Genomic DNA, 15,894 nt, shown 5'->3' on the forward strand with positions numbered 1-15,894 from the left:
TATATATATATATATAAGCATCGATATAGTATTTCCTCATAAATGTACCATACAATATAAAAGAGCTTATTCAGATTTAATTACGTAACAACGCACATTTAGATCCACAAGCTTTGGAAGCCCTAATATGGATGTCACCATGTTCAAATTTCCCATGCTGCCTTGGGGATGTGTTCATGAAAAAGCATTGGCAGATCAGTTAGTCACAGTATAGCCTGTGGCTACAAGGCTAAACCTAAATCAATAGACTTTTTTTTTTCTTTTCACAGATATATTACAAGGTTCCAATACAACAGATTGTGTCTGTGGAAGGGAATTGTATTATTAGTGAAATCCCCTGGAGACACAGCATGGGTTTCCAGTCTGTCTGAAACTGCCATATGTAAGGGTGGATCCCGAATGCTTTAACTGAAGAATTATTTGTTCAATCCTCTCAGGAACTGGGGAACTTGTGAGTGGAGATGCATAACGCCCTTCGATATTTATTTGACATACGTTTGATTTTCAGGTTCATCAATGCACGGAGGAGAATAGTTCAGCCGATGATCGACCAGTCCAACAGAGCAGGTAAAAAAAAATACAAAAAAAGAGTTCATACAGAGTTAAACTCAACATCAAGTAAAAAAGATGGCACTTGGTGGACTATTAATTGATAATCACAAGTGTAGCGACAGATTAATGGAGCACAGGGGTCACCAACCTTTTTAAAACTAAGAGCTCCTTCCTGACTCCTGATGAATGCGGAGGGCTGCCAGTTTGATAGGATGCACTTTTGAAATAAATTCACTCAAACTTCTTTCGTATGTTATAATTAACGATTAATGATATCCATTTCTGAGAAGACGCTGATCGCATTAACGGTTTCTCACAAGAATTATGAAACAGATAAATATCAATTGGCCACACTTTTAAACACTTTTATAAATATGTGCCAGTGTTTACATTTTGAAATGATGGCTTCTACAATATTCCTCGACAATCATAATGTCTAATCACTGGTGAGCTATTTTTCGAATAGGCCCGCGGGCTACTCATGTAGTCCTTGAGGGCTCCCTGGTGCCCGCGGGCACCATGTTGGTGACCCCTGAGTTGCGCAGGATTAAAAGGTAAGGCAAGGCAAGTTTATTTGTGGAGCACATTTCATACACAAGGTCATTTGAAATGTTTTACAGCTACTGTACATAAACTTAAAAGGTTACAATCCATTCATCCATTTTCTAATCCGCTTATCCTGATGAGGGTCGCGGGTGTGCTGGAGCCTATCCCAGGCATCTTCGGGCAGTAGGCGGGGGACACCCTGAACTGGTTGCCAGCCAATCGCAGGGCACACATAAACGAACAAACATTTGGGCTCACAATCACACCTCAGGACAATTTAGAGTGTTCTGTTAACCTGCCGTACATGTTTTTGGAATGTGGGAGGAAACCAGAGTGTCCGAAGAAAACCCACGCAGGCACGGGGAGAACATGCAAAGTCCACACATGAAGGCCGGAGCTGGAATCGAACCCTGCACCTCTGCACTGTGAAGCCGGCATGCTACCCGGTTGAACACCGGTAATGCTGCCACAATTAAAATCATTTTGTCCAAAAAAAAATAGACATTTTAAAAATTAAAAAATGATGAATGAATTCAAAAGCGAGCAGTACAGGTAAAATATTTTCATATGTACAGTTAAATAGAATGAACATTGTCAGAGTTGCAGCCTGTTTCACATCTTCTGAAAGACTTTAGTGGGCAGGAGACCACTCCCTGAGGTACAGAGCCATAGAAGGTGTATATGGCTCAAAAGACAGGTGTAATGCAATTTTTTTTGTCCCATTGACGTTTTTTTTTTCTCTCTCTGTTCTTCTCTCAGTGAGTCAGGGTACAGCTTACAGTCCAGACGGCCAACCAATGGGAGGCTTTGTCCTTGATGGACAGCAGCACATGGGCCTTCGACCCGGAGGTAAACATTCTCAATCCCCAAAAATTTTACCTCTTCAAATGTCATTTGTTTCTCATCACAGTCAGGGTAGTAAATACACTTCGTCTAGTTCTGAACCACCACCTTCTAAAATAACTTATTTAACGATTGTTATCAATCGTGTAGTTAATATGCCGCTCAATTGAAACGAATCAAATTTCGAAACACACTCTTGTTCCAGGTCCGATGGGGGGTATGGGTATGAACATGGGCATGGACGGGCAATGGCACTACATGTAAGACCACATTGCTGAGGCCAGCCTCAACAACAGGGCAGAGTAAGTACATTACTGCACATTTTCTCTCTCATTTCATTTTTCTACTCAAAATATCCTAGCAAACGTTTGGAGGCGATACATCAAAAAGGTTACGAAGTTCTAGTTCTTAATACAACATCGGTATACGTATGTAAGGTCTGTTCGTACGTGCTACCCCCTTTTGGAACACAACAAAAAACATGTATGGACATGGTGCAAAAAAGAGATTAGTACATTCTTGTCATCATCAGCATTTCATTGCGTGTATAATTACACTGGGGAACAAATTTTAACCCTTTTATGCACCCTGTAACCTGATAACATGTTAAGCTGTCCACTGTCATAACCGCTGTCCCTGAAAAGGTTAAAACATGGTTGTGTTATTTTTTTTATGTTGATTAAAAATAGCATTTGTGCAGTCAAAATTTAGACAGTGAGGTGAGAGGCGTGTGCGGCTCCCAGTTGATCAGTACTGTCAATATCTGCAAACAGAAAGCTAATACAGTATGAATTAAGATTAGGGCAGATTTTCCCCTTCACCTTGTAGCCATCGGCATACCGTTGTAAATTGAATTTCATTTTTTTTCTTCTTTTTTTAATTATTAGTTAATGTAGTTATTTTTTTTAAATGTTTGTCACTAATCCATCTTAGTATTTTATTCACATACATACACATATACATTCATTCTTTTTTTTTTTTTGAAACAAAATGGCACTCCTATATCTTAAAAACTTGAAAAAGTAGACTAAAACTGCACAGAAAAAATTTTTGGGAGTGTCCTTTAGCTTTTCCGATGGCTAAAGGACACTTTTTTAACTCAAAAATTTGTAGAAAAAAAATTTACAAGATGCGTTTTTGAGGAAATTTTACTTGCACAACCACTAAACCCTTGGGTGAGTTTTTGAAAAACAACTCATAATCTGCAATTACAATTTACAAAAAATAAAATAAATAAATAAAATTCTCCTTGTTAAATTTCCGAGTGAAAACAAGCACATGCAAGACCACGCACTTCCTTGCCGGAAGTATGACAAAAAATCCGATGTTTAACATGGACACGATATAGGCATACATTTGTTTGTGTATTGGACCAATGTAGAGTACATCACGAAGGCTGCCTTGTTTGCTTTTTTGTTTGTTTTAATCAAGCGAAGGGACTCACAGTCCATTCACCTTCACATTTTACAGCTCTTTTGAAACATCGCGTTGAAAATCCTTTTGATTCACATCAATAAAAACGGCGATTGTATCACATTCCCCTACTGCCATGGCTTCTTTCCCTTTGCACCCTTTCTTTTCCCACTCCCTCCATCTTCCCTCATTCTGCAATCTGATTAAGAATCAGGCTAATCCCACCCCTACAGCCCCCCCCACCCCCCTTCCTCTTCCTTCGGCCCCTATCAGCTTCATATTGCCGCTGACAGTTCTCAAATCAAGACGTATTGCCCGCCGAAGGCATCCAAGCACGGAGAATTTTATTTAACACCCACACTCCGCTGCTCAATGAGCCACGCTGTAATGACACTTACCTTGATTAATAGAGCTCTTTATATGTAAATAGGAGCTGCATTTGCTTCATTTTTTATCCAGTGGGCCAATTTTCACCGACACGGCAGCCTTGTTCCTTCTTTTTTTTAATTTTTTAAAATTTATTTATTTGGGTGGTGGGGGGGGGGGTATAATCCCCAAATATTGCTCATGAAGTTCCAATGCGATCATGATGCTTTTTCTATTTAAAAAAAATGTCAAGGAAGATTGGCATGGTTTTTTTTTCCACCTCGAATAAACACTGTACTGTATCTGCATTTGGTGGTGATTTAATCTAATTACTTCTCATGTAATGATGGGTGGGTCGTTACTTGTGTAGTTCAATGAAGCAAGCCTGCTGTATTTTCCTCCCCCAATTTCATCTGCAGTGAGAGCATATGCTGACTGCAGCAGTAAATTTCTCAGGACTGCAGAAATATGAGGCTTTTCCATGCACAATAAAGCCGGAGCCATAACATTTAACCAGCGTGGAATACTTGAGTGAATCTGCATGATGCCTTCTGCATACAGGAACTCTGACATCCGCTCCGTTGTCGACGCATCACGTCTCATCTTTGCAACGCTTGCTCCATTTGAAAAGTATTTTTTTTCCAAAATGAGGGTGATACTCAATAATGACATATTAACCCTTTCATGCACCCTGTAAACCTCACATGATAAGCTGTCCACTGTAGTAACAGCTGTCCCCGAAAGGGTTAAACAAATATTTGCGAAAATAAAGGTTGGGCAGAATATGGTATGATAAGCTTGACCTTTACTTTAGTTTATCAAACAGAATAAACTCGTTTCACTGGTTGAGGAAAAAAGGAGACAAAATTTGTTTCATACAAAATGCACAGTCTTAAAGTGTAAAAGTGTGTAAGCATTAATTTACCGCATCATATTACTGTCTACAAGATCAAAGTGGGTCTTGTGTGTGTGTGTGTGTGTGTGTGTGTGTGTGTGCGTGTGTGTGTGTGTGTGTGTGTGTGTGTGTTTTCGGGGTGGGGGGTGCTGACTTATTCAATGATACTATACTATTGTCTTATCATTTTTCATAAATCAATGAGTGGAAAATCGCATTGTGTATTTATGTAGTTTTAGAAAGATTAGAATGCTAGCGACGAAATCATGCAACTTTATACATACACACACACAACATTAATCGGGTGTGTGTCTGTGTATATATGCAGTGTATATGCATTAAAAAAAACTGAAAACACAACCCAGGTACTATTTATTTTATAACGTGTGTAAATTGTTATTTATTATTCAGCGCAGAGATGTAATTATAATGGTTACAATGAAATCCATTGAAGTAAGTATATTATCCCGATGTATTTTTCATCTTACAAATGTTAAAAAAAAAAATGAAAGCCATAAATAAGAAGGTTTTTATTGGTTGGTTGCGTTTTCTTTTTCCAAAAATGTTTCAGTTACACATATTTAATCGAGTGCCCCTCATAGTGTTAAAATGATCAGTTCCGTTTGCAGTTGTTTCCCGAAAAGAATATATTTACGTCGGTTTCATTTTTTTTAAAGGCCACAAAAATCCTCTTGAAAACATTTCCGATGTTATTTTATTATTTTCAGACGATTCCGATCCTCAGAAGCGGCGACCAATCCTTTATGATGATTCATGTTTCCGTATCTCGGGTCTTCATTTTCAGTTTGTGTCGATCAAAAGGGCAACGGCGACAGAAACGAACCACAGAAAAATCATGTTTTTCCTGAAATAGTTTTTTTTTTTTTTTTTTTTAATGAGAGGCGTGTATCGCGGTTATTTGCTATTATATGGCACACGCATATACTGTGAACGTTGTTTTGATTCGTTAGCGTGCGTGCGTGTGTGTGTGTGTGCGTGTGTGTGTGTGTGTGATATTTAATTGCGTGTGCATCTTTCTTTGCCCCCACCCCCACCCCCTCAAAAAATACGATTGCATTGCGTGCCCTCATCTCCCTTTCTCCGCATGCAGTTTTCAAAAGAGACTTTTAGGATGAACTCTAAGACCGGCAAGCGCGGGAAGAGCTGGGGAGGTGGGTGGCTGCTATTAAAAAAAAAAAAAAAAAAAAAAAAAAAGGCAACGGCGACAGAAACGAACCACAGAAAAATCATGTTTTTCCTGAAATAGTTTTTTTTTTTTTTTTTTTAATGAGAGGCGTGTATCGCGGTTATTTGCTATTATATGGCACACGCATATACTGTGAACGTTGTTTTGATTCGTTAGCGTGCGTGCGTGTGTGTGTGTGTGCGTGTGTGTGTGTGTGTGATATTTAATTGCGTGTGCATCTTTCTTTGCCCCCACCCCCACCCCCTCAAAAAATACGATTGCATTGCGTGCCCTCATCTCCCTTTCTCCGCCTTTGCAGGCCTCCATGGTTGGCTCAGGGATCTTCATTCATCTTGTGGAGCTTGAAGCCGCCGGTGCATATCCCACGTGACCACCCCCCACGCGCCTCACCTCAACTTTGACGCTCCGTCGCTTTTGCACGGGCACGTGTGTCGAGGATCACGTGTTGGGGTTGGGGGTGGGGGGAGAAGCGGTCTTTTGCCCACCCACCCCTCACCCCCACTCCCCAGTTTCGTGTTAAATTATTTATTTATTTTTATACCACGCTGGACCACAGGGATGACACCGCCCCCCGCTCCCCACCCCCCTCATATATTAACCAAATCTGTGAAGCTTTATTCCCATATCGGCATCTCCTGTCTAAACAACGATGTACAGACACAACGCACGCGCGCGCGCACACACACGCAAACACTGTGGGATATATTTGAAAAATATGTATAGTCATTTTAACTGTTGTGCTGTACAGTTTTGTGCTTCTTCGTTGCGTTCTTTTTTTTTTTTTTTTTTTTTTTTTTCAGTATTTTTTTTTATTCTTGTGACCTCACCACACAGCGACGACCTTGAGTGATCTTACTCCACACTCATGCTGTTTTTTTTTTTTTTGTATTTTGTTTTCATGATCCGTGTGTACAACTGAAGGGAATTTATAAAGAGTTCGGTCTTTTTTTTGTGGGGGTGGGGGATAATGTTTGAATGATTTTTCTATGTCACCAAAACACAGAAGAAGCCTTCACACTCGAACCAAATCGAGACAGAATAAAGAAAGAAGGTACAAAGCACATGTGTTGGTGTGAAAGAAGGCCTTTGGGAAGCGAGAAAAAAAAATTCAGAGGTCGCGCGTGGGCGGTGGAAGAAAAAAAAAAAAGCAACAAAATTAGTTGTTGGAGCAGGTCACGTATCCAGCTTCGGTTCGATAGGAGACGGAATTGCAGTTGTCTGCTGTTATTGGATTGATAGTGACAGCGATGATGGATGGGCCGGCTCCCAAATTCTGAAAAAAATAAGAGAAGCTGCAGCTGGTTTTCACGACGCGTCTTTGTTTTGTACCATGCACGTGCGTGCGTGCGCGTGTTAGTTGAAGTCAACGTGTGTGGGATTGGACGGCATGGGGAGGTGCGGGGGGAATAAAATAAAATACCGAGATTTGTGGTAGTTCTTTGACACTTTCATCATAAAACGGAATAAATCGTTTCGTTTTCAAACAGATAACCTTTTTCTCTTTTGTTTTTCCGCCTTTCCGTTGCTCGTCGGATGGCCGCGGAACGCGGGAGGGAATTATAAATAAATAAATGCACAAAAAGTGCACAGAGGAGCTCATTTATCACTGTCGGACGCCAACGATCCTCTGAGCCTTTTATCGACGAGGCGAGCACAAACCAGAATCGTCCATAGAGGAACTGTGACTATACAGCGCGTGTTCCCGTTATGAGTATTGATGCGTAATTATTTTAATCCATAAAAATCAAAAGAAATCACCACGAATTTAAATTTAGTAATGGAATTTATTTTACGAGATGATTTGTTCAGCACAAAATATATATATTGCATTTTCACATATTTCACTATATTATTATTATCATTATTATTATCATTATTATTCTTATTATTATTATTATTAACATCATCATTGTTATTATTATTATTGTTATGTTGCTGTAAATAGTTGACCGTTCACTTCAGGCAAACATTAATTCAGGCTCCGGGCATAATAATCGCGATGAGCGGTCTGAATGTTTCGATATACAATTAAATGTCTTGATATTGTTGTTTCGATGCCACATCTCACCTCATACGAGGCCCAAACTGCAACGCTGCACCCCCCCAAAAAAAAACCCGCCCACTCAAAAACACATCAATGATCTGAAATACCAGAAGCAAATTAAAAAAAAATGTTTTCCTTTATATTTTAACGTGTGAAATTAAAGTACTGTATCCTCCCGACCTTTGAATCAAAAAATCTCGGCAACATAACGTTACGTAGGAATAATAACTCCTCCATATTTTTTTTAAATGCCAACGGGTACGCTCTTTATTTACTAACGCGTGAGAGAGGCATTATTTAAAAAGCCAAATCCAGCGTGCAAACATTTCCCGGTATTCGCCATCTCGCACTATGTGAGCGCCAACAGGCCCTAATTGGTTCGCCTCTGCAGACTGCGCGCAAGATAAATGCGTTGTGAAAGCTGCCGGAAATGTGCGCCTGTCTGTATGAAATATAGGTCAGCGCTGCAGCAAGCTGAATGCATGAACGATGCGTCACACGATTCCCAAACTCTACATTTCACTGAATTGGAACCATAGTGCCGCGGTTGCTTAAGTATTTATTTCTTCCCAATCTTTAACTGCGCAAATGTATCACTCGAAAAAAAAAAGGCGAACGAAGGCGACCGTAACACCCTCTTGCAAAAACATTCAAATAAGATAATTCACAATTCAATAAATATTCAGATAATTATAGTAGCATCGGTTAATTAACGACGGCTGTGATTGTTGTTTTCATGCTCCATCCTTTGTCCGAGTCATCGTGGTCACTGGTCAGCAAAAAAAAAAAAAAAAAACACTCTCACATTTTAATCATTTGCTTTGGATGATTTGTAATTAGGCCCAAATCCATCACTGTCAAATCGTGTGCGCTGAAAATTGTGCTGGCGAAAGGCCAACTCTCAGAAGGCAGCAGTTTGCCCAGTTGAATGCAAACTACTGAGCCCAACCTCTGAAGTGGAAAAATATTCTTACCCTATAGTTTTCATTTCACAGTATCCGGATTCAAATAAATGTAAAAAAAAAATAAAATAAAATAAAATATAGCTATATTTTAGAAAGTGTGGACGCGTGTGACCCCCCCCTCCACCTATTATTTAGTTCACTTAAATACAATTTTTTTCTTTCATTAAAAAAATTTCCTTAGCTTGTTTCTAAAATAAGCACGAGGCTGCTTGCAAAGGGAATGTTTGATTAAGTACACGAGGAAAAAAAATTCTAATTCTATTGAATATCTCGAGACTACCAAGCATAATATAATATATCCTCCACATTTATTCTGCCTGATAATAATTAATATAAGCAGTCTCCATATTTTATGTTCAAAAACAACAGAAATACACTGATGCAAAATGTGTTCATCATATCTCAACATGCTTTTGTCGGGGACTACAATTCAGCGTCGTTTTTATCTATATTTCCGGCTCTGGTGAGTATATATGCCTGTTGTGATTTTCTCCGCCTCAATATTCACAATGAAGTCTGCTGGCACCAACTGCATTAAGCTGTGCCTTGCGCCATATGTCTATTATGGAATGTTGAAATTGAATTTCCCCTCTCTGTAAAGCTTGTAGAGGTGCATTTTAAACACAATAGGGCTGCAAACAATATGGGGTAAAAGCACGTAAAAAAAAAAAAAAAACAAACAAAAAGACAGCAGTGTGCCTTGTCCAAAAATCAATAACAACCGGAAAACACGTGCTGGCTGTCAATGTCAAGCGCATGCCAAGCAACAGGTGGTTCTCTAACCTGTCATAGCTTAACTTCCAAGCAGCTTGAAGAGATTGTAATATGATGATTAAAAGCATATAAAATACTGGGAGATCATACAAAGCATACAGGCAGTGTACATAAGGAAATTTCATTTATCTGGGACTATCCATAGCGAGCACTCACAAAGTGCTTTAAATGGTTGAAATGCAGTCATAAATCCATCCATCCATTTTCTAATCCGCTTTATCCTCACAAGGGTCGCGGGGGGGTGCTGGAGCCTATCCCAGCCGTCTTCCGGCAGTAGGCGGGGTGCATCCTGAACTGGTCGCCAGTCAATCGCAGGGCAAACAGAGAAGAACGACCATTCGCACACATCGGCAATCACACTAAGGGACAATTTTGAGCGTTACATTAACCTGCCCACGCATGTTTTTGGAATGTGGGAGGAAACCGGAGTACCCGGAGAAAACCCACGCAGGCACGGGGAGAACATGCAAACTCCACACAGGACAACCGGAGTCGGAATTGAACTCTGCAACTCTGGTCATAAATACAGCATGTGAAATACAGAATCACAACATTTTACATTGCAGATTGAATACAAAAAATTTAAAAACACAAATCATTAACCCTTTCATGCACCCTCTAACCTGATAACATGATACGCTATCCACTGTAGTAACCGCTGTCCCTCAAAGAGTTAAAATCAAATCAAAATAAATGAAAGTTAAAAAAAAAAATGTATTCTTTCTGCCGCTACCTATGTAACAAGTACGTTTTTAAGTGCTTTTGGAAAACATCCACTGACGAGGCAACTCTTAGCTCCAAAGTGCATTCACAGTTTGGGGGCAATGGATTGCAAGGCTCGATCACCTTTAGTTTTTTTCATCTTGTGTGAAGGGCATGAAATAAAAAAAAAAAAATTCAAATAAATCAGTCAGTAGACCGCAGTAGTCGCAATAAAATGACACAAAATCCATCAAGTACATATATATATATATATATATATAGATGGTGGGAATTTATTTATTTATTAGATCATGTTGGCTTTAGGTATTCCATAGTTTCCAGGGCGCAGCTAAATAAGTCAATCTCAACACTAATGGCAGTAATCAACTCATGTGGAAAGTGTCAAGTTACGCATGCTCCTTGATCACTTCACCATGCATTTGGTGGCAGGCAATAGGAGCAGGGCTAATGACAGGAGACATGGCGTGACCCAACCTCTGGATTGACTATGTCAAACATAATTTGATGTATGTATGTCCGCGCCTTCTAAGTGACTCACTCGATTCTTTTAGCTCTCATCAACATGGTGGATGTTTACCTCCAACGTTGATGGCCGAGCTTCAGTATGCTCACTGTTTAAATTTAAAGTAAGGGAAATCATATGTGGGAAGGGGCAAATACGTCAGAAGCAAGACGCTCAGAAGGTAAAAGGTCAGAGGTGAAAATGTGGTCGGGGGGGGGTTGAAATGGTGGCTTTTTGTTATGTTTCAAATGTAAGTTCTCAACTCAACTCAACTGTATTGATAGAGCACTTTAAAACAACCACCGCTGCATACAAAGTGCTCTACATGGAGAAAAAAAATCATACATACAACAACAAACAATAAAACAATAAATTATGAACGAAGACAATAGAAATCATAAAAACAGTCAAATTAAAAATCAAGACTCATGCTGACTCAAAACCCAAAGAATAAAAATTAGTTTTAAGATGAGTTTTAAAAATGGGCAGTGAGGGGGGCTTGCTGAACGTTCAGTGGGAGGTCATTCCAAAGAGAGGGACCAGCAACGGAAAAGGCTCGATCCCCTCTGAACCTCCGCTTAGTTCTCAGTACCTCTAATAGTGTCCAGTCCGATGACCTGAGGCACCAGGCAGGTGGGTAGGAATGGAGCTCAGACAGGTAAGGTGGGATGAGACCATTTTGAGATTCAAAAACAAATTACAGGATCTTAAAAAGAAAGAACTCTAAAATCAGGAGCCAGTGACGGGATGCCGGAGTAGGAATTATGTTCTCCCTCTTATGAGTACCAGTCAAGAAGTGAGCAGCGGCATTTTGGACCAACTGGAGACGCGTAATGGAGGATTGGCTGACTCCAGAGTAAACAAAAGTCCTTCAAAACTCCTTCCGACATTATTTTATTTAATCGAACGCCATGACTTTCTTTATCAAGGTTGTCATTGTCCCTCAACATTCAAGATTTGGCTTGCTTTAAGAAGGGCATATCCAAGTTTGTTGGTTCGTGTTAAAATAATAATCTTAGACAAACAACCATCCGTGCTCAGACTCACACCTCGGGACAATTCAGAGTGTTCCATTAGCCTGCCATGTATGTTTTTGGAATGTAGGAGAGATCCGGAATACCCGCAGAAAACCCACGCAGGCACAGGAAGTACATGCAAACTCCACACAGAACCCTGCGAAAATATAAAATAATCTCAATTTTTCATATTCGTCAGCAAAACACATTCACAAACCAGCTCTTTAAATCAGCAAAAGTACATCTTCACAAAGTAGCATGGCAAAGCAAAGAACCGTCGTCAAAATGTTGTTTCGCAGCTGACTTTTGAAATTCCAGTCAGTTATTGTCTGAGATTGTGTAAAAAGTTCAATTGAATGTAGGCCTATTTAGATTATTTTCACCATTGTTTTGTCATTGTCATCTTGTAAATCAGCGTTGTCTCAGAGTGTGAGCGTCTGACTCACCCAGACCTAAAGTGTCCTGTTCCCTTGGTTTTTACTCAGGAAATCAGTGTTTTCTGTCAGGCTGTCCCTTCTCACCCTGCAGCTGCATCTGGCTCTGGACATAAATGGTTTCCTTCAGATTAGGGGGAAAGTGAGTAGGATTCGGACAGGCACTCCGGACACTGAACTTGCCACGCTGGCCTCTGTTTCAGAATTAAAGTGACACATGTCGTCCCAGGTTTTTCACCTGACATTTTTGTCAGCGCTATTGTCCAGCCCTGTGTGACAGCCCTTACACTTTAGTTAGCACATCACCGCGACCCCAAGACCACTGGTCCTTCAGTCTGAGGCTTCCTCTTTTTTTCCACATGGTGGAGAAATACGTCACTTTGGATCTAGTTTCCAGGAGCAGTCCATAAAGTCGAACAGATTTTGAAATATATTTATTCAGGGACTGTGGTTTACATACATTCACATTAGTAACACTCATTTTGTGTCTACTTTTTTTGACTTGTCCGACAAAGGCAGCATGAGCAAGTTTGTACATGCGCAGTAGTCCAGAAAGTATTTGTTATTGTTAGTTTCAGACGCAGCAAGAACGTTGCATTGCTAAAATGGCTACAAAACGGACCTTTGGATGTCAAGCAGCTAAGACAAGAAGAGCTCTGACGCTGGAAGAGAGGGTAAAAGTGATTAAAATGAAAGACGGAGGAAGCAAAATAAAAGACATTATCCAAGAAATCGATGTAAGTGAAAGTGAATGCTGATCGTAAATTTCGCAATTTCTTTCCCTTTTTTTTCTTTCTACACTGACTATATATAGTCAGTGTAAAATAAGTGTATGCTCATACTTATGCACTATTGGAATAAAAATAAAGAGTACACATACGTTTCAGTCCCGTGTGTCCTGCGTCTTCTTTGATCACTGTCGAGACACCATTTCATTAACTTAGATGCTTATTACCGCGACAGCCCCCCGTTACCGTGCGCGTGTTCCTGGATGCATTTCAGCTGCTCAACAGTCGCATGGCCGCAGTCGCGTTCGGGCTGCAGGTTTTGCTTCTTATTTGGCACGCTGAGTTGGCAGAGGGAAGGAACCAAAACAAAGCAGTTAAATGGAAAGTACCAGTCAACCGTGATCAGCATTGATATTTTGCACACACACATACGCGCACACACACACACACACGCATAATATCCCAGTAAGGAGAAGGAGCCAGATCTACGGTCATGAAAAGCCCTTGCATGGCATGTACCATGAAAACATTCCAGGAGTTGCAGAAGGCTCAAGTGAAAGACAACACAGAGGGCACAACTCATGGCAGTACAAGAACGGGACCTCAACGCAACATCACAGAGGCGGGGCTGTACCACATGAGACAGGATCCCAGGTGCAGGCTGTGCAAAGAAGCCCTCGAGACTGTGCAGCATATCATGGCAAGGTTGTAAGACGCTGGCGGGCAAGGCATATATGGAGCGGCATAACCAGTAGGCAGGAATAGTGGACCAGAACATCTGTATCATATATGATCTGGGGATCCTAGAATGAAGACGATAAACACCACCAAAGGTGGTTGAAAAAAAAATACAGGCCAAAATCCTGAGACTTTCACATGCAGTGACAAACTGGTGATAGCCAACTAGCCTAATATAGCGATGGTGGATAAACATCAGACAAAAGCAGTCGTGACAGATGTAGCAATGCTGAGTCGATAGCAACATGTGGAAAAGGGAACATGAAAACCTGGAGAAATATCAAAGACTGAAGGAAGAACTAGAGAAAATGTGGAAAGTAAAGTAGTGTCAGTAGTGATTGTTGAACTGGCAGTAATCTTCAAGATGGGTGGCTGGATACCAGGAACAACACTCGAGATAATGGGAACAGCTAAGATCCTACGCAGAACCCTCAAGCTCCCAGGCCTATTGTAGAGGACCCGATCTTGAACGAGATCTTGCCAAGCAAACAGGGTTTTATTCTTTTTTTTCAGAGTGAATGTTGTTTTTGTCTTTATATCCATGCGATATCCACAGGTAGAAAGACATTTGAAGTGTTCCGAATTCAGTTACCATTTTTTGTGCTATCTTGTTCTTGTGATTTATTTATTTATGTATTTTTACATGCATTGCCTTTTGCACGCGCAATTATTCATGTTTTTGATCGCCGCACTTTAATAATCTCAACCGTAGGCTGAGAATCAATAACATCTGGTTGGGCCGTATTATAAGTAACTGTGCTAAGAAATAAAACAATGATAAATAACCTTGCTGGCCAAAATTCAACAACATTCAGCTGTAAAGACAAACAAAACAAAACACATGTAGGCGATTTAAAATATTTTATAATCAATTTCTCCAATGTTGACTTCCTAAGTGGAAACACAGTGTGTCAGATGAAGATTTAGATGAAATGCGATAGTCTATATTAATGACAAATTAAAGTTGAGACTGGAGGCCAAACTCAGGCTGCACATATGACTTTGCTTAGCGGGCTGCTCGTGTTTGACTGTATCTGTCAAAAGCAGGCCGACTTTTAAATCAGTCAGTCAGTCACTGAGGGACTTAAATGTGGGTCTTGTTTTGGCACATTGTCACCAGTTCCATGATGAAAAGACAAATTTATCAAGGAAGAGATCATTCTTGAAGAAAGAACAGAAATACTCGAGTGCGGGCCTCCACTAAAGCCAAAGAGGAATGCCAAGTCGAGGTCCAATGTAGCTTGCTGTATTGGTTCGCGTAAAACAATAAATTTACTGTGGTGTTAAAAAAACTGACAACAAAATCTGACTCAAAAGTACACCATCAGAATTTAGGTGATCCTGTTGTCACGATTGCAATGTTCTCAATATTTATATCAGCTGACTGTTTCTCCTAGTGAACTTTTTATCGTGGTTGGTGCCATTTGCATCAAAATCAGGGCAGTCCGGTCGTAGTATGACGAGTACGCCACGTTGGACAATGTGAAAACAGAAACAGACTCGCTGGAGTCCGTGCGTGACATTGGCAGGTAAGCTGCATGCTCTCCCCTTGCGAATGATGTCGTTGACCGCAGTGACGTGGGGAGACTGGAGACAGTCTTGCAAACCCCGATCATGAGTCTGAATGTGACACTCGCCCCCGCCAATGTGCTGTGAAGGTATTTTAAGATGATAATGATTACAATTTGTACAATGACTTCAATTCTAAAATGTTTCAGAGTGATTGTCCCAAATTGGTGTCATATTTATGAATGAAAATAACATGACGTCAACCATACAAGATTGCGCAGGGCTGAATTTGTCTGCCTGAGCCTTGATCAAATGCACTAAAATCGAATTACACCACCTTTTAGCCACTCAAATTTTTAGCGTAGATTTTTGCCACCAAATTGCAAGATGCGCCGGGGGCGCAGCAGGAACGCCCAGGAAGGCGTAGCGCATCTACCAAACGTACAAACATGCTGGACTAGACCATTGCCCTGGCATGAAAATTACAATGTGCCCATTTTTACGATGAGCACAGACTACTTTCTATTCCAAAATTGTCAAATGAGTCGGGGGTGAGGCAACTCTGTGTGCCGGAATGCACAGACAGGCGCAACATAGCCCCAAACACGGTAGAAGATATGCGCCGGCATGAAAATTTTT

The 15,894-nt window shown here is 40.5% G+C and overlaps 1 protein-coding gene across 1 annotated transcript in view; it reads left to right on the top strand.

The window, feature by feature from the left end:
* The window catches only part of meis2b (Meis homeobox 2b), a 25,024-nt gene extending 18,743 nt beyond the window's left edge, over positions 1-6,281 (top strand). Inside the window, exons 10-13 of the mRNA XM_019871441.1 lie at positions 509-567; positions 1,858-1,947; positions 2,147-2,243; positions 6,121-6,281. Coding sequence (XP_019727000.1) covers positions 509-567; positions 1,858-1,947; positions 2,147-2,205 — 208 coding nt within the window. The 3' untranslated portion in view covers positions 2,206-2,243; positions 6,121-6,281. The remainder of the gene's footprint in view (positions 1-508; positions 568-1,857; positions 1,948-2,146; positions 2,244-6,120) is intronic.
* Positions 6,282-15,894: the final 9,613 nt, after the last annotated feature.

This window comes from Hippocampus comes, unplaced genomic scaffold (genome assembly GCF_001891065.2).
Source record: "Hippocampus comes isolate QL1 unplaced genomic scaffold, H_comes_QL1_v1.1 scaffold100, whole genome shotgun sequence".
Classification (NCBI taxonomy): Eukaryota; Metazoa; Chordata; class Actinopteri; order Syngnathiformes; family Syngnathidae; genus Hippocampus; species Hippocampus comes.